Raw genomic sequence first — 17360 nt, 5'->3', positions numbered from 1 at the left:
CCAAGCTTGCTCCACAGGGAGAGAGTCGCACACAGTGCTCAGCAAGGTAGACATGAGCAGCCTGAGCCCACGGGCGTGACGGTGGGACCCCTCCAAATTTGGGCCTTTTCACCCAGTATTCACTTATGGGCCTCTGGCACCCATACAGTTAGCCTGAGTGGTGTCAAATTAGACTCCATGGCAGCCCTGGCAGCCCTCAGTAATTAACTTAGTATGTCTTTATCTATATACCAAGTGGCTTTTTCCTTTTGTAAGAGGGATAGCCATACAAGGCATGTACCCACATTCATATATCCCATGTGCCCAAAACATTACAGTATTCTTTTATCAGCACTATCTGCCAGCTCCCTCTTCACCCCAGCTATCCTCCTCACCTCCTCATTTCTCAATCTATCCACTATACAGTTTACCTCCACCTCCTTCCTCCATTCCTTACCACAAGTGACACAAAATATTTAAAACTATCCACCTCCTCTAACCTCTATTCTTTAAGACAGCTTACTGCCATCCTCACCCCTTTGTGTATATCATCACTTTGCTTTCACCTACATTTACTTTCAAGTCTCTCGTATCATATATCAGCAAACAACTGGCTTACCTCCCACATCTGTTCTCCTTAACCATCTACTTTCCATACCACACCATCCAGGTACACATTAAACAGTCATGGCAACATGAAACAACTCAGTTGCAATCCCACCTTCACCTAACACCACCCACTCTCACCACATCAAACCCTAACACAAGTTCTACTACTCACGTAAAAGCTTTTGACTGTCCGTAACATCTTTCCCCCTAGCATATATGTGTGCAAAACTTCCCACAGTGCTTTCCTGTCACCCCTGTCATATGCCTTTTCTAAATTCATAAAGGCTAAAAAAATCCTTACCTTAAGCCAAAAACTTCTCTCAAATCTGTCTTACCACAAAAAAATTACCCATGCATGCTCTACCTTTCCTAAATCCACTCTGTTCCTCACCAATTACTCTCCCTGTGCCTTTCCAACTACACTCAACAAAATGATCCCTTTAAAATTACTACATTCACATTTACCCCCTTTTCCTTTTCCTTTGAGAAATCAAAACTGTGTAAATAAATCCAGAGAGTGAGTCATATCTACCATCGCCATATTCAGGAGCTTTGAGTGGGATTGAACCCAGACAAACACACAAACCCAGACATGTAGATACATATACAAAATCCACACTCTGTTTCAGTTGCAGCTTCTCCACCAGCCAGCCAGCCTCCCTCCCTTCTTCCTTCTATTCCTCTTCCACCAGCCAAGCAGCGACCTCTTCTCCTGTTCCTCCACTACCCAGGCATCAGCTGTTCCACCTCCTTCACTAACCAGGCACCGGCTGCTCCACCTCCACTAACCAGGCAGCTACTGCTCCTCCTACTCTACTACCCAGGAACCAGCTGCTCCACCTCCACTACCCAAGCACCAGCCGTTCCACCACTAACCAGGCAGCTGTTCCACCTCCACTACCCAAGCAGCAGCTGTTTCACCACTAACCAGGCAGCTGCTCCACCTCCACTAACTAGGCAGCTGCTCCACCTCCACTAACCAGGCACCAGCTACTCCACCTCCACTACCCAGGCAGCTACTGTTGCTGCTCCATCTCCTCTACTAACCAGGCAGCTGCTCCTTGTCCTCCACTACCCAGGTACCAGCTGCTCCCCCTCCTCCACTAATCAGATAGCTGCTCCTCCACTAACCAGGCACCAGCTGCTCCACCTCCACTAACCAGGCAGCTGCTGCTCCACCTCCAACCAGGCAGCTGCTGCTCCACCTCCAACCAGGCAGCTGCTGCTCCACTACCCAGGCACCAGCTGCTCCACCTCCTCCACTAAATAGGCACCAGCTGCTCCACCTCCATTACCCAGGTACCACCTCTTCCACTAACCAGGCACCAGCTGCTCCACCTCCACTACCCAGGCACCAGCTGCTCTACCTCCACTAGCCAAGCATCAGCTCCTCCACCTCCTCCACTAACCAGGCACCAGCTGCTCCACCTCTATTAACCAGGCAGGTGCTCCTTGACCACTACCCAGGCACCAGCTCCTCCACTTAGGCCGACGGTATGGGTGCCAGAGGCCCAAAAGTCAATACTGGGTTAAAAGGCCCAGATTTGGAGGGTTGCAACCGCCACGTCCTTGGGCTCAGGCTGCTCATGTCTACCTTGCTGTGCACTGTGTCCGACTCTCTCCCTGTGGGGTAAGATTGGATCAAATCGGTCACCTTTTGATTTTCGGCAAAATTCATGAGGTTACTTCTTTGAGATTTTTTGGATTTTGGGTTATTATGGTCACCTACTCCGATTTACCCGCCATCTCACCCACAGGTTCAGTGCGGCCAGGGTTGCCGTGGAGTTCAATTTGACACCACTTAGGCCGACGGTATTGGTGCCAGGCCCAAAAGTCAACACTGGGTTAAAAGGCCCAACTTTGGAGGGTTGCTACCGCCACGTCCTGGGGCTCAGGCTGCTCATGGCTACCTTGCTGTGCATTGTATTCGACTTTCTCACCACTAACCAGGCACCAGCTGCTCCACCACTAACCAGGCACCAGCTGCTCCACCACTAACCAGGCAGCTGCTGCTCCTCTTCTTCTAACCAGGCAGCTGCTGCTCCACTTCCTCTAACCAGGCAGCTGCTGCTCCACTCCCTCCACTAACCAGGCACCAGCTGCTCCACTTCCTCCACTAACCATACAGCTGCTCCATCACCTCCACTAACCAGGCAACTGCTGCTCCACTTCCACTAAACAGGCATCACCTACTTCACTTCCTCCACTAACCATACAGCTGTTGCTCCACCTCCACTACCCTGGCAGCTGCTGCTCCACTTCCTCCACTAACCAGGCAGCTGCTGCTCATCCTCTTGTTCCTTTAACCAAGCAGCTGCTGCTCCACGCGAGGAGCCTGGGCCCAAGGGCGTGGCTGTGGCACCCCTGTGGTGAACAGTCCCCCATATGTACGTCTATGCGACATTTTGGCTTATAGTATGGTCGCTGCAGAAATGGGATGGACAAGGTATGTATATGTGGTGTAGAAACAGCTGGCCTTCGGGCTTGTTTTACTATTGTGTAGGTTAAGTCCATATTACGCCTGTAGTACAGGCATTTGTCTCCTCATGAAAGCACAACCTAGGCCCTGCCAAGCCATGTTTCAGTGAGGCTGGGTCCTTTGGTACTGTAGCGTACGCAAGATGTGTATATAAGGAGCCAGGCTTTGGTCTCCATGGGCAGTTCTCTATAGCACTTGTACTCAGCGGTGCTCGTCCTCAGACCCACGCGGTTATTTTGCGGTCGGGCACGCCTCGGAGCCTGAGCGCCGACCCAGCCTAGGTCGACACTTGCACTAACCAGATAAAATCCAGCAACCCACTCGAGCTTCATTCACTTCCTCATCACCATAGTCCAAGTAACATACATGCCTTGTTACATTAGTAACCCCCCCCCCCGGGAGTTTTGACGCGCTACGACCGACAACGACTAGCAGCTGCACCCTACACACCACTAACGTCACCCCGACGAGGAGGTTATCGCTTCCACTGATGTCCCTCATGACCGCTTCCTCACTCGACGTCACGACCTCCCCTTCGCTCGACATCACGACCGCCTCTTCGCTCGGCGTCATGACCGCCTCTTCGCTCGACGTAATGATCGCCTCTTCGCTCGACGTCACGATCGCTAGAAATCGACGTAACGACCGCCTCCTCGCTCGACGTCACGATCGATGCAAATCGACGTCGCTACTTCAGGGAAGCCACCGCATCCAACATTTGCTGTCTGCACCGCCTCCAGGGAGTTTGCGCTTCCACTGACGTCCCTCACGGCCTCTCCCCCGCATTGGATGTCACGAGCGACGCAGATCGACGTCGCTACTTCAGGGAAGCCACCGCTTCCAACATTTGCTGTCTGCACCGCCTCCAGGGAGTTTGCGCTTCCACTGACGTCCCTCACGGCCTCTCCCTCGCATTGGACGTCACGAGCGACGCAGATCGACGCCGCTACTTCAGTGAAGCCACCGCTTTCAACATTTGCTGTCTGCGCCATCTCCAGGGAGATCCCGTTTCCACTGACGCCGCTCAAGGCCCCTTCCCCGCACTAGATGTCACGATCGTCGCAGATCGACATCACAATTTCAATGATGTCGCCACCGCTACCAACGACGCCCAGCCCCACAAACGCCAGGCACGACCTCTTACGCACACTGGACGTCACGATCGACTTAGGTCAACGTCGCTACTTCAGAGAAGCCACCGCTTCCGCCAGCGCCGCCAAAGGGGTTCCCGCCTCCACTGACGTCACAGGAGCCCTGACCAGCCGCGACCTCTGAGTAAGATGTCGGGTAGATTGGAGCAGGTGACCAAAAGCAGAAAGCGCACGATTTGGCCCTAATTTAGCGAAAAGGTAGAGAGTCGACCACAGTGGACGGCGAAGTAGACGCGAGGAGCAAGGGCGTGGCTGTGGCACCCCCCCAAATTTGGGCCTTTTCTCCCATTTTTTACTTTTGGGCCTCTGACGCCCGTACTGTTGGCTTGAGCGGTGTCCAAGTGGACCCCGCAAGAGCCCTGACCAGCTGCTACCTATGGGTGAGATGGCGGGTAAATCGGAGATGACCAAAATGATCCAAAATATCCCCATGAATTTTGCCGAAAATCCGAAGTTGACCGATTTGATCCAAACTTGCCCCACAGGGAGATAGTCGGACACAGTGTACAGCAAGGTAGACATGAGCAGCCTGAGCCCAAGGACGTGGCGGTAGCAACCCTCCAAAGTTGGGCCTTTTAACCCAGTATTGACTTTTGGGCCTCTGGCACCCATACCATCGGCCTAAGTGGTGTCAAATTGAACTCCACGGCAACCCTGGCCGTACTCAACCTGTGGGTGAGATGGCGGGTAAATCGGAGCAGGTGACCATAATAACCCAAAATCCAAAAAATCCCCATGAATTTTGCCGAAAATCCGAAGGTGACCGATTTGATCCAAACTTGCCCCACAGGGAGAGAGTCGGACACAGTGCACAGCAAGGTAGACATGAGCAGCCTGAGCCTAAGGACGTGGCGGTAGCAACCCCTCCAATGCTTGGCCTTTCAACCCAGTATTGACTTTTGGGCCTCTGGCACCCATACCGTCGGCCTAAGTGGTGTCAAATTGAACTCCACGGCAACCCTGGCCGCACTTCAGCTACAGATCGAGGGCCACCAGGTCTCTTGCGGATTGCATTTAGATACTGCTCAGGCTAAAAGTATGGGCGCCAACAGGCGGAAATAAGAGGGGAAAATGACACAAACACAAACAAATTTGGCTGGTCGCCACAACCTCGCCCTTGGGTCCAGGTTCCCGATACAGGTGTTAGAGGGATGGCAAGTAGCGCGACGGAAGAAAAACCCCCGTTAAAACGCGGAGGAAGGCATGACCGCACCTCTCCCCAAGTTTAAGCTTCGGAACCCTGAAGCCTTCCCAAGCCCCTACCAGGCAATTGTATCGCTGGAAAGGGACAACCCGGGGCTGAAGATCACGCTCGGCGCTAACCTAAAGGGTGAGTACATACTCACCCACAGGGAGTCGGCAATGGAAATGGAAGCCCAGATGGGACCCAGGGCAGGCTGCAGGCTAGTTCGTCTTGACCCCACCGAGAAGCACACCCTGTGGCTCAGAGGTATCTTCTTGACTTTCCACTGGAGGCAATCATGGCCCACCCCCGCGTGGTAACCGCTGAACGTCTGCAGGCCAGGTCAGACAAGACAGGAGCTGGTGGTCCTTTAGGGCATAGCACCGGCAAAACTCGACCTAGGGGCCTGGGGTAGGTATCCCTTATGTCCATTCACCAGAGAACCTGTGCGGTGCTTCAAATGTCAGTGCTTCGGACACCTACAGATATGCTGACCACACAACAGCAGGTGTGGCGTCTGCAGCTTGCACCACACGACCGAAGACTGCATTCAATGCCACAGAGCCAAAGAAACCACCACTGCAAGACGCCCAAACTGTGGCAAAGGGCACCACGCGTGGAACCTGTGATGTCCCGAACGGATCAAGCGCCTATCCTCCAGGAAAGAAGCACACCAGCAGCACCCACCCCTTAGCCATCGCTTCGTTCCCGCACCACCGCCCACCTGACATGCATGGCAAAAGTCGGACAGCACCCCAACAGCCAACCCACTCCAGGTAACGAGACCCCTGACACCACAGCAGCTTCCAGGACAATCACAATGGAATGCGAAACAGTCGGCCAAACCACAGAAGACAGACCAGAACGCCAGATGCGGCAACCAGCACTCCCACCCCCCAACACATCACCAGCTGTGGTCCTGCAGCCGGCATTGCCCCAGAGAGACAGGAAAACTCCGTGCCTCAAGCCAGCAACACCACCTGGGAACCAGCTTGACCTCCTGTGCAGGCTCATTAACTACCTTGTCAGGGTCATCAGTAGGCTCCTGCAGAATCCAGACACAGCCCCCACAAACAATGCTGGCCTGCATGCCTTATTCCTGATGGAGACAATGGGCACCCAGCTGGAAGACCAGCCCACACCTACCACCAACCCATCCCCCGACAGCTGTCACACAGTGAATATTCACATTCATGATCGAGCCAAGTAGTGATGCAAACACCCTGAATATCCTTCAATGGGACGTGCAGGGGCTAAGGAGCAAGAGGCACAAAATCCAGCAGGCAATTATCCAAGATAATATCAAACACAAAAAATAAACCCAATGAAATCACAGCTGCCAATTTTTCTTGGCATCTAATGAAAATTTTCCAACCACACCATCAACTGCCACAGCAGGTACCTATTGGTCATAATTGTTTTATATATATATATATATATATATATATATATATATATATATATATATATATATATATATATATATATATATATATATATATATATATATATATATATATATATATATATACATGCACCAAAAGACCCTTTCTTCCCCACAAGGGAGGTTTATAGAAAGGAAATGTGTATATTGAAGGGAATTATTATGTATATATTTCCCTCTTACTCACTGGTGGGTACAGTTCTTACCTTTCTCACCAGACGCCAGGTAGTTGATTTCAACTACTGTCAGTCGTCAGCCTCATCATCAGATGCCTCCACGCATCTCGATCCTCATAAATTTGTTCATTTACTTCTTCCAACGTTAAATTTCTTCCTTCTAAGTTCTTTTTCACACACTCCATCCACCTTTTCCTGGGTCTTCCAACTGGCCTCCTTCCTCTAGGCTGCAATTCCAAATACTTCCTTGGATATCTACTTTCCTCCATTCTTTTCATATGACCAAACCATCTCAAGTTGTTTCTTTCTATGATTCCAACATGTAACTCATTTACCAAAAACTTGTATGTTTAATAAAACATTAGATACAATATAAATAGTTTTTGTATAAAAACTGTACAACACATGTTTCAACAATAACTTAACAATACTGAAAAATTAATCCCATTTGGATTTTTTAGTCATTAACTGTTCCGTTCCATCTTCTGCTATCACTACGTACACCTTCTTTTCCCGATGTTGTGACTTCATGTAAGCTAGGTAAGCTGCACTGCCAAGGATGCCAATCACACCAAATGTCATAATAACAGCATTCTGGAAAAGAAAGAAAAGTAAATGTAATAGCTAATACATCTAGTCTTGTCTTCATTTTATAGAAATTCAACCCAGTATCATAAAGCAGACAACTGAGTACTATAAATGTCAAAATATAACACTTAAAAAATGATGATCAAAAACAGGTTTTTCAAGTCTTTGGATCATAATTACATTTTCATAGCTGTACAAGTACAAAGGGGTAAATAGCTCATGGACAAATATAACTACAATAAACCCACCCATATCCAAACTAACTGGACTAAAGTGTGTTCAGATTTGTGTATTTTTTAGAAAAGTAAGGTAAACTTATCCCCCTCCACCCTGTCACCATTCTGCTACTCCAGTGCTAAATTTTTCTTTCTGAAATCATGTAATAATAAATGAAGTTCAGATACTGGCAGTTCTAATATGAAAGTGATTATGAATGTAAATGAACGTAAATGAAAATTATACAGGCTAAAACTCTAGAATGCCCAAAGAAATTATAGGAAACCACAACTTCATACATATATACATATACCAAGGCTTTTTCCCCCTTACAAGGGAGGTAGCCCAAAAGGAAAAGGCATAAAATCATTCCCACCCATTCCATACCTGAATACACTCCACACCCCTCCACCTTCCCTCTTATCTTAGCACCTCCTGGATGACGGGTCATCCCTACACCTTGTCAACTGCCCTGGGTCAGAGGCAGTGTCGCAAGACACAGCACATCCACAGCAAGGCCACTTCATACATACAAGCAGGAATAAAGTGCTACTAAAAATCCAAACCTATTAATATACCAAGAGGGTATAAGAGAGAAGGCCTGAAACCCAAACCTCAAAGTATTTCAAGAAAAGAGAAACCAGCCATGATCATTGGTTCATAACTCATCGAAGAGATCTAGTAGACCTGTCCTAAGTGAGATAGTAGAGCAGTGTAGTATAAAATGCTCTGCATATGATGGTTACATTCAGGTCATTTGATATCTGTTATCTGCCCAATTCTGCATTGGTATTATTTCAACGCAGGGTGGTGACCTAGACATAGGCACACCAGTGCAATTCTAGTCTATCTTAGGAATGATCTCTCTGCTGGGTAATATATTAAGAGGGTCTGGTAAAGTACAGCGGCATCTCAGAATTCAAATGCCATCAGAAGTTGAACAACTTGGAATCTGTACAATCGCTCCTTCATGTGATCTCCTCTTAGCATCCATTCCCAAATGTCCATTTCTCATTACACTTTATAATCCACCAAGGCATTTACTTGGTTCTCTCAATCTACATTCTACCTCCATCTCCACTCCTCCCTTTACTACCACATTCACACCCAAGTATCTAAAGCTTTCCACTTCCTTATCACTCACTTCCAATTTGCTGCCATCCTCTCTCCTAGTCCATCACATTACTTTTACCTATATTTATTTTCAATTTCCTTCTTTTCCACACCTTCCCAAACTCTGTCACTATCTTCCTTAATCCCTCCTCTGATCCTACTACAGTGCCTGTTTATCATCCATTCACACCTATCTCTTAACCTCTCCTTTCCCTACTAAACAGACATTCCCCTTTCATCCAAGGACACCTTCACCCCACCCTTTTCCCAGTCTTCCCTTCATGTTAACTCTATCTAGCTCTGCTTTCCACACATTTTATATATATAGATATTTTTTTGCTAATCTTTCTTCGCCCATTCTTTCCTACAGCAGTGTACTATGTTCAGGTTACCATCCATCACTACAACAATACCATCACAGAATAGGCCAAGCCACAAAAGCAAATTACCCCAGACATAACCATTACACAAAAGACACTGAACATGTTAGCTATACCCACACAACACTTCTTCCTTGAGTAACTTATGGGCCATTCTGGTGGATATTGCCGGTTACCCGAGACCTGTGTCTCCTGCAAGAGAGATCTGGAGCAACAGATCAGCTGATACAGAAAAGGACCCATACTAGTGGAGTTCTGATTTTTATTCTCCAATTATTATACTTCATTTTCAACTCGTGTATGGTTCCAAATTGTCTTCTATCATCTAGGCCAGGGGTGGGGAACATTTTTGTGCATGAAGGCCACCTTACAAGTCATCGTTCCATATAGAAGCCGCACTGAACAAATTATTATTTTTTAGATTATTTTAACCCTTTTTATAATAAATAATATACTTTTTAAATAATAAATAATATGATTTTTTAGATATGTATATCAAATTCCGCAGAAGGCCGCACTTGATGGCCCGGAAGGCCGCAGGTTCCCCACCTCTGATCTAAGCTATTCCAGTTTATGCATACATATACATACATATACCAAGGCTTTTTTCCCCCTTACAAGGGAGGTAGCCAAAAAGGACAAGGCACAAAAACATTCCCACCCATTCCATCCCCGAAAACACTCCACACCCCTCCACCCTCCCTCCCATCTTAGCACCTCCTAGATGACGGGTCATCCCTGCACCCTGTCCACTGCCCTGGGTCAGAAGCAGTGTCGCAGGATACAGCACATCCACAGCAAGGCCGCTTCATTAAATCGGGACCCCCCCCTCTCTGTCCCCCCATATAAAGGAGAGGACGGGGAGAAAACCCTTCAGGCTGCGTCAAAAATTTTTGCTCACACACACACACTACCTCACCCCCCAATCCCCTGTCCAATCCACCTCATGCATCACAACATTTTCCATATACAACCATTCTCCATTCACCCCTGTCTTCTGTCCTCTCCCGTCCTTCCTCAACAGACATTCCCCTCTTCCCCAAAGCCCCCTTCACCCCATCCATCCATCTCATCCTAGGACGTCCCCTCATGTTCACTCCTCCACATCTGCCTTCCATACCTCCTTTACTAGTCTTTCTTCACTCATTCTTTCCATGTGTCCAAACCATCCTAATACTCTTTCATCCACCCTATCTCCCAACTCCCTTTCCACCCCTGTTCTCCTCCTCACTTCCTCATTTCTCACTCTATCCAGCCTAGTAACCCCCATCATACTTCTCAGACACTTCATCTCAAACACATTCAAGTTCCTTCTCTCTTCCTCTCTTATGTTCCATGTTTCTGCTCCATACAGTGCTGTTGGCACAATCACTCCTTCATACAGTCTCCTCTTAGCATCCATTCCCAGATTCCTATTCCTCATTACACTTTTTAAACCACCAAGGCATTTACTCGCTTCTCTCAATCCACATTCTACCTCCACCTTCACTCCACCCTTTCCTGCCACATTTGCACCCAAATATCGAAAACTCTCCACTTCCTCCAGTTGCTCTCCCTTAATGCTCACTTCCATATTACTGCCACTTTCACCCCTTGTACATCTCATCACCTTACTTTTACCCACATTTATCTTCAGCTTTCTTCTATCACACACTCTCCCAAACTCTGTCACCAGCTTCCTCAATCCCTCCTCCGATCCTACCACAAGCGCAGTGTCGTCCGCAAACAACAGCTGGCTCACCTCCCACTTTTCTCCAATTTCCTTAACCATCTCCAATCCCTGACCCACTACCCTTGTATTCACCTCTCGCACCACCCCATCCATGTATAAGTTGAACAGCCAGGGTGACATAACGCATCCCTGACGAAGTCCCACCTTTACCTCAAACCACTCACTCTCTCCATTTCTAATCCTGACACAAGCTCTACTACTCTCATAAAAACTCTTGACAGCTCCCAGAAGCTTTCCTCCTATCCCGTATATCTGCATAACCTCCCACAGTGCCTTTCTGTCTACCCTGTCGTAAGCCGTCTCCAGATCCATAAAGGCCTAGAAAACATCCTTCCCCTTACCTATAGCTTTCTCACATATCTGTCTTACCACAAAAGTCTGAGTACACAACCTCTACCTGTCCTCAACCCACACTGTTCCTCACCAATTACTCCCTCTGTTCCTCTCCTAATCCTCTCAATCAAGATCCTCCCATAAGCCTTCCCAACTACACTTAACAGGCTAATCCCTTTGAAACTACTACATTCACACTTGTCACTTGTCCCCCTTTCCCTTGTAAAGTGGAACTATACACGCACTCCTCCAGTCCTCTGGCACTCTACCTTCTCTCCAGCAAACATTAAATAACCTCACCAACCAGTCCACCATCACTATACCTCCTTTTTTAAGACATTCTGCATGGCATCCATCCAGACCAGGTGCCTTACCTGCTTTCATCATCTTAACTGCTGCCTTCACTTCATCCTTCCTTATTTCTCCTCCATTTTTCTCTCACTCATCACTCTCATTTTCTTACCATTTCCCACTGCAGCTATCTTTCTCTCCCTATCCTCCTTCACATAAAGCAACTCCCTAAAATATTCTGCACATCTTCCCCTTACTGCCTTCTCCTCCAGTATCATCTCTCCATCTGCACCTTTTACCTTTTCTTCTCTACTTGATTCACCTCCTCTTCCTCTCTTAATTTCTTTCCAAAACATCTTTTTATTACTTTCAAAATTTTCTGTCATACTCTTACCCCATTTTACATCTGCTCTCCTCTTTGCCTCCTTTACCTTTTTTTTTACTTCTCTTTTCTTTTCCCTGTACGTCTCATATGACTCCCTCGTCCTACTTTGCAACCAATCTGTGAAAGCTCATTTCATCTCTTCTACAACCTTCTTCATTTCCTCATCCCACCATTCACTACCCTTCCTTCTATTTCCTCCTGACCTTCTTGTTCCACACACCATCCTTGCACACTTTGTGACTCCCTCCTTGAACCATCCCCATTCCTCCTCCACACCTACCTCTACTCTATCCTTCACTCCCTCCCACTCTTCCTTCAGCTTCCTCTCGTACTCCTTTCTCCTTTTCCTCTTCATTTAGAGAGTTCACTCTAAGCACCTCCCTACCTTTTGTCCCTTTCCTCTTCCTCCATCTGTCCTCCACGCTCAACTTACCTTCCACCAGAAAATGATCTGATATTCCCCCACCCTCTCCCCTTAGCACATGTACATCCTTAACTCTTCCTATCATAATCCTATTTACCACTACATAGTCCATTAAAGCTCTATCTACCACCTTTCCCTCCACCACCCTCTCCCATGTGTACTTATGCTTGACTTTCTTCCGAAACACTGTATTTGCTATCATCAACTCTCTTTCTAGACACATTTCCACCATCAACTCTCCACTACGATTCTTTCCTGGAACTCCACATTTCCCAACCACTCCATCAATTGGCTCCTTTCCTACCCTAGCATTAAGGTTTCCCAGTACTATTACATTTACACTTCTCCCTAAACCCTCTATGCACTCATTCAAATCTATCCAAAAGGCCTCCCTTTCTTCTACATTCTTCTCACTGCCAGGCCCATATACAGTTTATGCACCTGTACAAAAAAATGCATTTTTCCACATCTTTGAGATATGTTGTTGACAACACTTCACCCCATTATTATACAACACATTAAGGAAAACTGCACTGTACACAATTATACACAACATACACTCTATATGGGATTTATGGAAAAATCCCATTCCAGCTATGGCATCCCTTGAGATGGGAATGCTCAGCAAGACAGTCTTGGGAATGACAACAACAACAATACCCTAAAGTAGTTCCATCATTTGGCAAAGACTATTGATGTAGGGAGGAGAATTGTCTTCATTTTCAACTCGTGTATGGTTCCAACTTGTCTAGACTATTCCAGTTTATGCACCTGTACAAAAAAAAAAAAGCCTTTTTCCACATCTTTGAGATATGTTGTTGACAACACTTCACCCCATTATTATACAACACATTAAGGAAAACTGCACTGTACACAATTATACACAACAAGAACACAACATACACTCTATCTGGGATTTATTGAAAAATCCCATTCCAGCTATGGCATCCCTTCAGCAAGACAGTCTTGTGAATAACAACAACAACAATACCCTAAAGTATGTAGTTCCATCATTTGGCAAAGACTATTGATGTAGGGAGGAGAATTGTCTCAGTTTCATTTTCCCCTATGGTGTATGAATAATATCCTCAATGTCTTTAAGATAAGCTAATTTCCCCACACACATTATATGGGGTTAAAATTTGTAACTTCTAAGAAAAAAATGCTTATTATGACTTACCGGCTTAGCATACAACTCAAAATTGACAACTTTGAAAACATTAGTTGTTCTAATGGATCTGATACCATCTCCTCTGTTGCACCTTTCCCTGGATTTGCTGACTCTGTGCTTTTATCTGATATTGGTCTTCAAAGAAAAATCTGAAACAAAATATCATAACGTTATACCAAAGAATTTTTTTTTTCTAATTAATGTAATCTTGAAAAATACAATGACGTGATAATACTATATTTTTGTATATTGCAGCTACTTCAATACTAAGACACTAAGTGCTTAACAGATCCTTCCTTGTTTTGTACATAGAAGATTTAATCATCTTGAAGGTTTTACATAAGTATAATAAGGTGCTACAATAAGATGCCTTCAAATGGCAGCATAACCATCCAGATGACAGAGAACTGCTGAAGTGAACAACATCCAAATGAGGACACATCACCACCTGCATACAAGGCATCACCACATCACCATCTCTACAAAAGGTAACCAAAGCTGTTCCCAGGGATCTGTGCCACCTGCAGGGGAGGCAGAGCTTCTTGTAACTGTTTGGACCCAAATTCCCTTCATGCTGGGAGTTAGGGGTTGTCCCATGGCATAGATACCAATACACTTAGACCTAGGGGAAACATTAAGGGCAGTCAAGAGTTTTTAAGGGCAGTATTAGGATTAGGAATGGAGAGCCCTATCAACCCCCTCTCCATCCACCACCCTTTCCCATGTATACTTATGCTTGGCTCTCTTAACCCTATTGCATATATGTGTGGTGGTGCACAGTAGGGTTAATGAACTATGTAGTGGTATCAAAAGGAAGGATTGAAAGAGTTATGTGTTCATATTTTCAGGGGAAAAAATGGGGGAGGGGCAGATATTTTTAGAAGTTGAGAGCAGAGAAAAGTAGAGCAGGAGGAAAAGGGTAGGAGTTAGAGAAGCTGAGAGTTAATAAACTGAATGAGAAGGAAAAGGAGAAAGAATACCATGAGGAACTTAAAGAAGTGTGAGGTGGTGAAGGATATAGGGGAAGTAGGAGTAGAAGAATGAGCAGTGTGCACAGATGGTATGTGGGACAAGGAGGACAGGTGGGAACAGAAGAGTAGTGAATGGTAGGATGATGAGGTAGTAATGGTGGAGAAGTGATCACATATGGACTGGTTGCAAGATAGAACAATGGAAGCACATGAGAGGAAAATAAAAATGGAGCGGAAACACAAAATATGGACAAACACAGACAAATTTAGACTCATCCCCATACCCGTACAGGGACGTAGGCATGAGCCCGTCATCATCAACAAGGCTGCTTGCAGTCACCAGTAATAACTATTTCAGGTAGGGGTGTTGGTAAATTGTTAAGTTTTTCACTAACAATTCCACACAATTCAGCAAAGTCATGATCCTTAGTATCAGTGGGGTGATATATTACTATCAGTGTCACATTCTCGCACTACCACAACTGCACACTGGCACCATCAAAACAGAGGCCACGGCTGTTGCCCATGTTGAGGCCGACACTCTTTACTGTGCTAAGCAGGAGGCGAGCCAGGCCTTCCCCAGTTAGATCCTTGGCGTGAACAAAGCCAAGGAAGTCCTCCCTTAGCTGGCCTCCGCTGAAGTGACGGACGCAAATGGTGGCCTGTTCTTTCCCTGAAACGTCGGTCATCTCGTCCATCATGATGGCGAAGACTCCAGAAACTGATGATACCACCTTCTCTTGCATCAATCGCCCTTCAAACAAGGACCTGGCAAAACATCAGTAAGTACTAAAATCGATTAAATGACATCCTTACAATGATTCATGGAAGAACAAATTTGAGGGTGGGCTTCAGCCCCTTCAGCCCCCCCCCCCCTGGATCCGCGCCTGCTGTGATGCATGAGGTGGAATGGGCGGGGGGGATGGGGGGTGAAGTAGTATATGTGAAAAAAATTGACGCAGCCCGAAGGGATTTCTCCCCGTCTTCTCCTTTTATGCATGGGGGGGACGGAGAGGGGGGATCGCCGATTTAATGATGCAGCCTTGCTGTGGATGTGTAGTGTCTTGCGACACTGCTTACTGACCCAGGGCAGTGGACAAAGTGCAGGGATGACCCGTCATCCAGGAGGTGCTGAGATAAGAGGGAGGGTGGAGGGGTGTGGAGTGTATTTAGGGATGGAATGGGTGGGAATGATTTTATGCCTTTTCCTTTTTGGCTACCTCCCTTGTAAGGGGAAAAAAGCCTTGGTATATGTATGTATGTTCCGAGAAAGAGACGCTTTGCGTACCTCTTTTTCTCGTTGCGTACAATGTTTACTGTTTACATATTACTTAGCAGTCGGCAGACTCGGCACTGAAGTCAGGGGCATGATCACCAGGAGGTGGAAATGGCTGTGACCGTCCGATTAACATCATTAAGTAAAAGCCTGAGTGCACTGTCCCTCAGGCAGTCCACCACGTTGACAAGTAAGTAATATTTGTTATGTGGTCATTTTATGTCATTACTGAACTACACATACCGTAATAATGTTACAAAAGTAGGTCTCTTTCAAAAGTAATTGTGAAAGGTAACACATGTAACTACTCAAATTACAAATATGATGTGCAAAGTCTGAAAAGCTTGATTAGTCTAAACACACATTTTATATTTCTGTAATAAGCAGTCGGTGGACTTCAGTCAATATATGAATAATTATCGGTAAAATTTTACTTTCGACCATTGTAGGAATATAGCAATACAAAATTAAATAGTAATTTTGTAAATTGAAATGTATGAACGAAATATGCAATTTTGTGTGCGGAAATGAAAATAAAAAAGTTGCTAAAACAGATTTCAGTAACGAAGTCGTGTACGACGAATGGTACGCCATGTTTGTTATGGTAGATGCCGACGTCGGAGAAATGAAAGGACGATAAATTTGTCTAAACTAACCTAACCTAACCTAACCTGTGTTTAATAAATCATTACCTGCAAATTAGATATCCGGCTGGTCCTCGTCATCGTCGTCGTGAGAGACGTTGGCGGGCTTTTCAACCACTCTCTCGGCTTTTGTATGGCTATATTCCTCCAATGGACGAAAGTAAAATTTTACAGGTTAGGTTAGGTTTAGTTTCGTTTAGACAAATTTATCGTCCTTTCATTTCTCCGACGTCGGAATCTACCATAACAAACATGGCGTACCATTCGTAGTACACGACTTCGTTACTTAAGAATCTGTTTTAGCAACTTTTTTTTATTTTCATTTCCGCACACAAAATTGCATTTTACGTTCATACATTTTAATTTACAAAATTACTATTTAATTTTGTATTGCTATATTCCAACAATGGTCGAAAGTAAAATTTTACCTAATTATCTCTTGAAGCAAAACTTATTTAAACAAGCTTGCTCTATGAGTCTATTTGAAATACTATAATTTCTTGAGCTGCATATTTGTCAGATTGCAACAAATTAATTTACAGTAATCCATTTTTACCTTTGTTTATTACACAGTCACAGAGTCTGGAACAGAAAAAAAAAAAAAAAACAGACAAAAGGGATTAACTAAAAAGATGATCATGATACGTATATTCTATAAGAGAAACTTGCAAATTTCGTATGCGAGGTAGTGGGTGCGAGTATTACCACCCCAAACTGTGTTATGAATCTCTGAAGGAGGGACCGTGTAGTAGGGACTCCTTAAGTTATTGGGAGAGGATAAAACTCCTCAAGCTCTTTTTACTGCAGAGCTGCAG

The 17360-nt window shown here is 45.7% G+C and overlaps 1 protein-coding gene across 1 annotated transcript; it reads right to left on the bottom strand.

Moving 5' to 3' along the window:
- Window positions 1-6953: 6953 nt before the first annotated feature.
- LOC143036489 (small integral membrane protein 8-like) lies at window positions 6954-14929 on the bottom strand. Its single transcript, XM_076203901.1, has 4 exons — window positions 14910-14929; window positions 14129-14276; window positions 13664-13771; window positions 6954-7615 (listed from the first exon to the last, which is right to left on the bottom strand). Exons 1-4 carry the CDS (start codon window positions 14927-14929, stop codon window positions 7460-7462), a joined length of 432 nt encoding a protein of 143 aa, XP_076060016.1. The 3' UTR covers window positions 6954-7459.
- Between the last annotated feature and the right edge of the window lie 2431 nt (window positions 14930-17360).

This window comes from Oratosquilla oratoria, chromosome 2 (genome assembly GCF_046742065.1).
Source record: "Oratosquilla oratoria isolate Oo_2021 chromosome 2, ASM4674206v1, whole genome shotgun sequence".
NCBI classification, from domain to species: domain Eukaryota; kingdom Metazoa; phylum Arthropoda; class Malacostraca; order Stomatopoda; family Squillidae; genus Oratosquilla; species Oratosquilla oratoria.
Note: the sequence above shows the minus strand (reverse complement) of the source record. Positions and strands in the feature narration are given on the sequence as shown.

What these genes read in the sequence shown, in the direction of transcription:
- LOC143036489 (XM_076203901.1), bottom strand. Translation starts at nt 14,929, where the DNA reads ATGCCTACGTCCCTGTACGG. An exon ending in ATGCCTACGTCCCTGTACGG is followed by an intron (nt 14,277 to 14,909) that starts GTATGGGGATGA and finishes TGTTTCCCCTAG; the next exon opens with GTCTAAGTGTATTGGTATCT. An exon ending in TTGAGTTGTATGCTAAGCCG is followed by an intron (nt 7,616 to 13,663) that starts GTAAGTCATAAT and finishes TTTCTTTTCCAG; the next exon opens with AATGCTGTTATTATGACATT.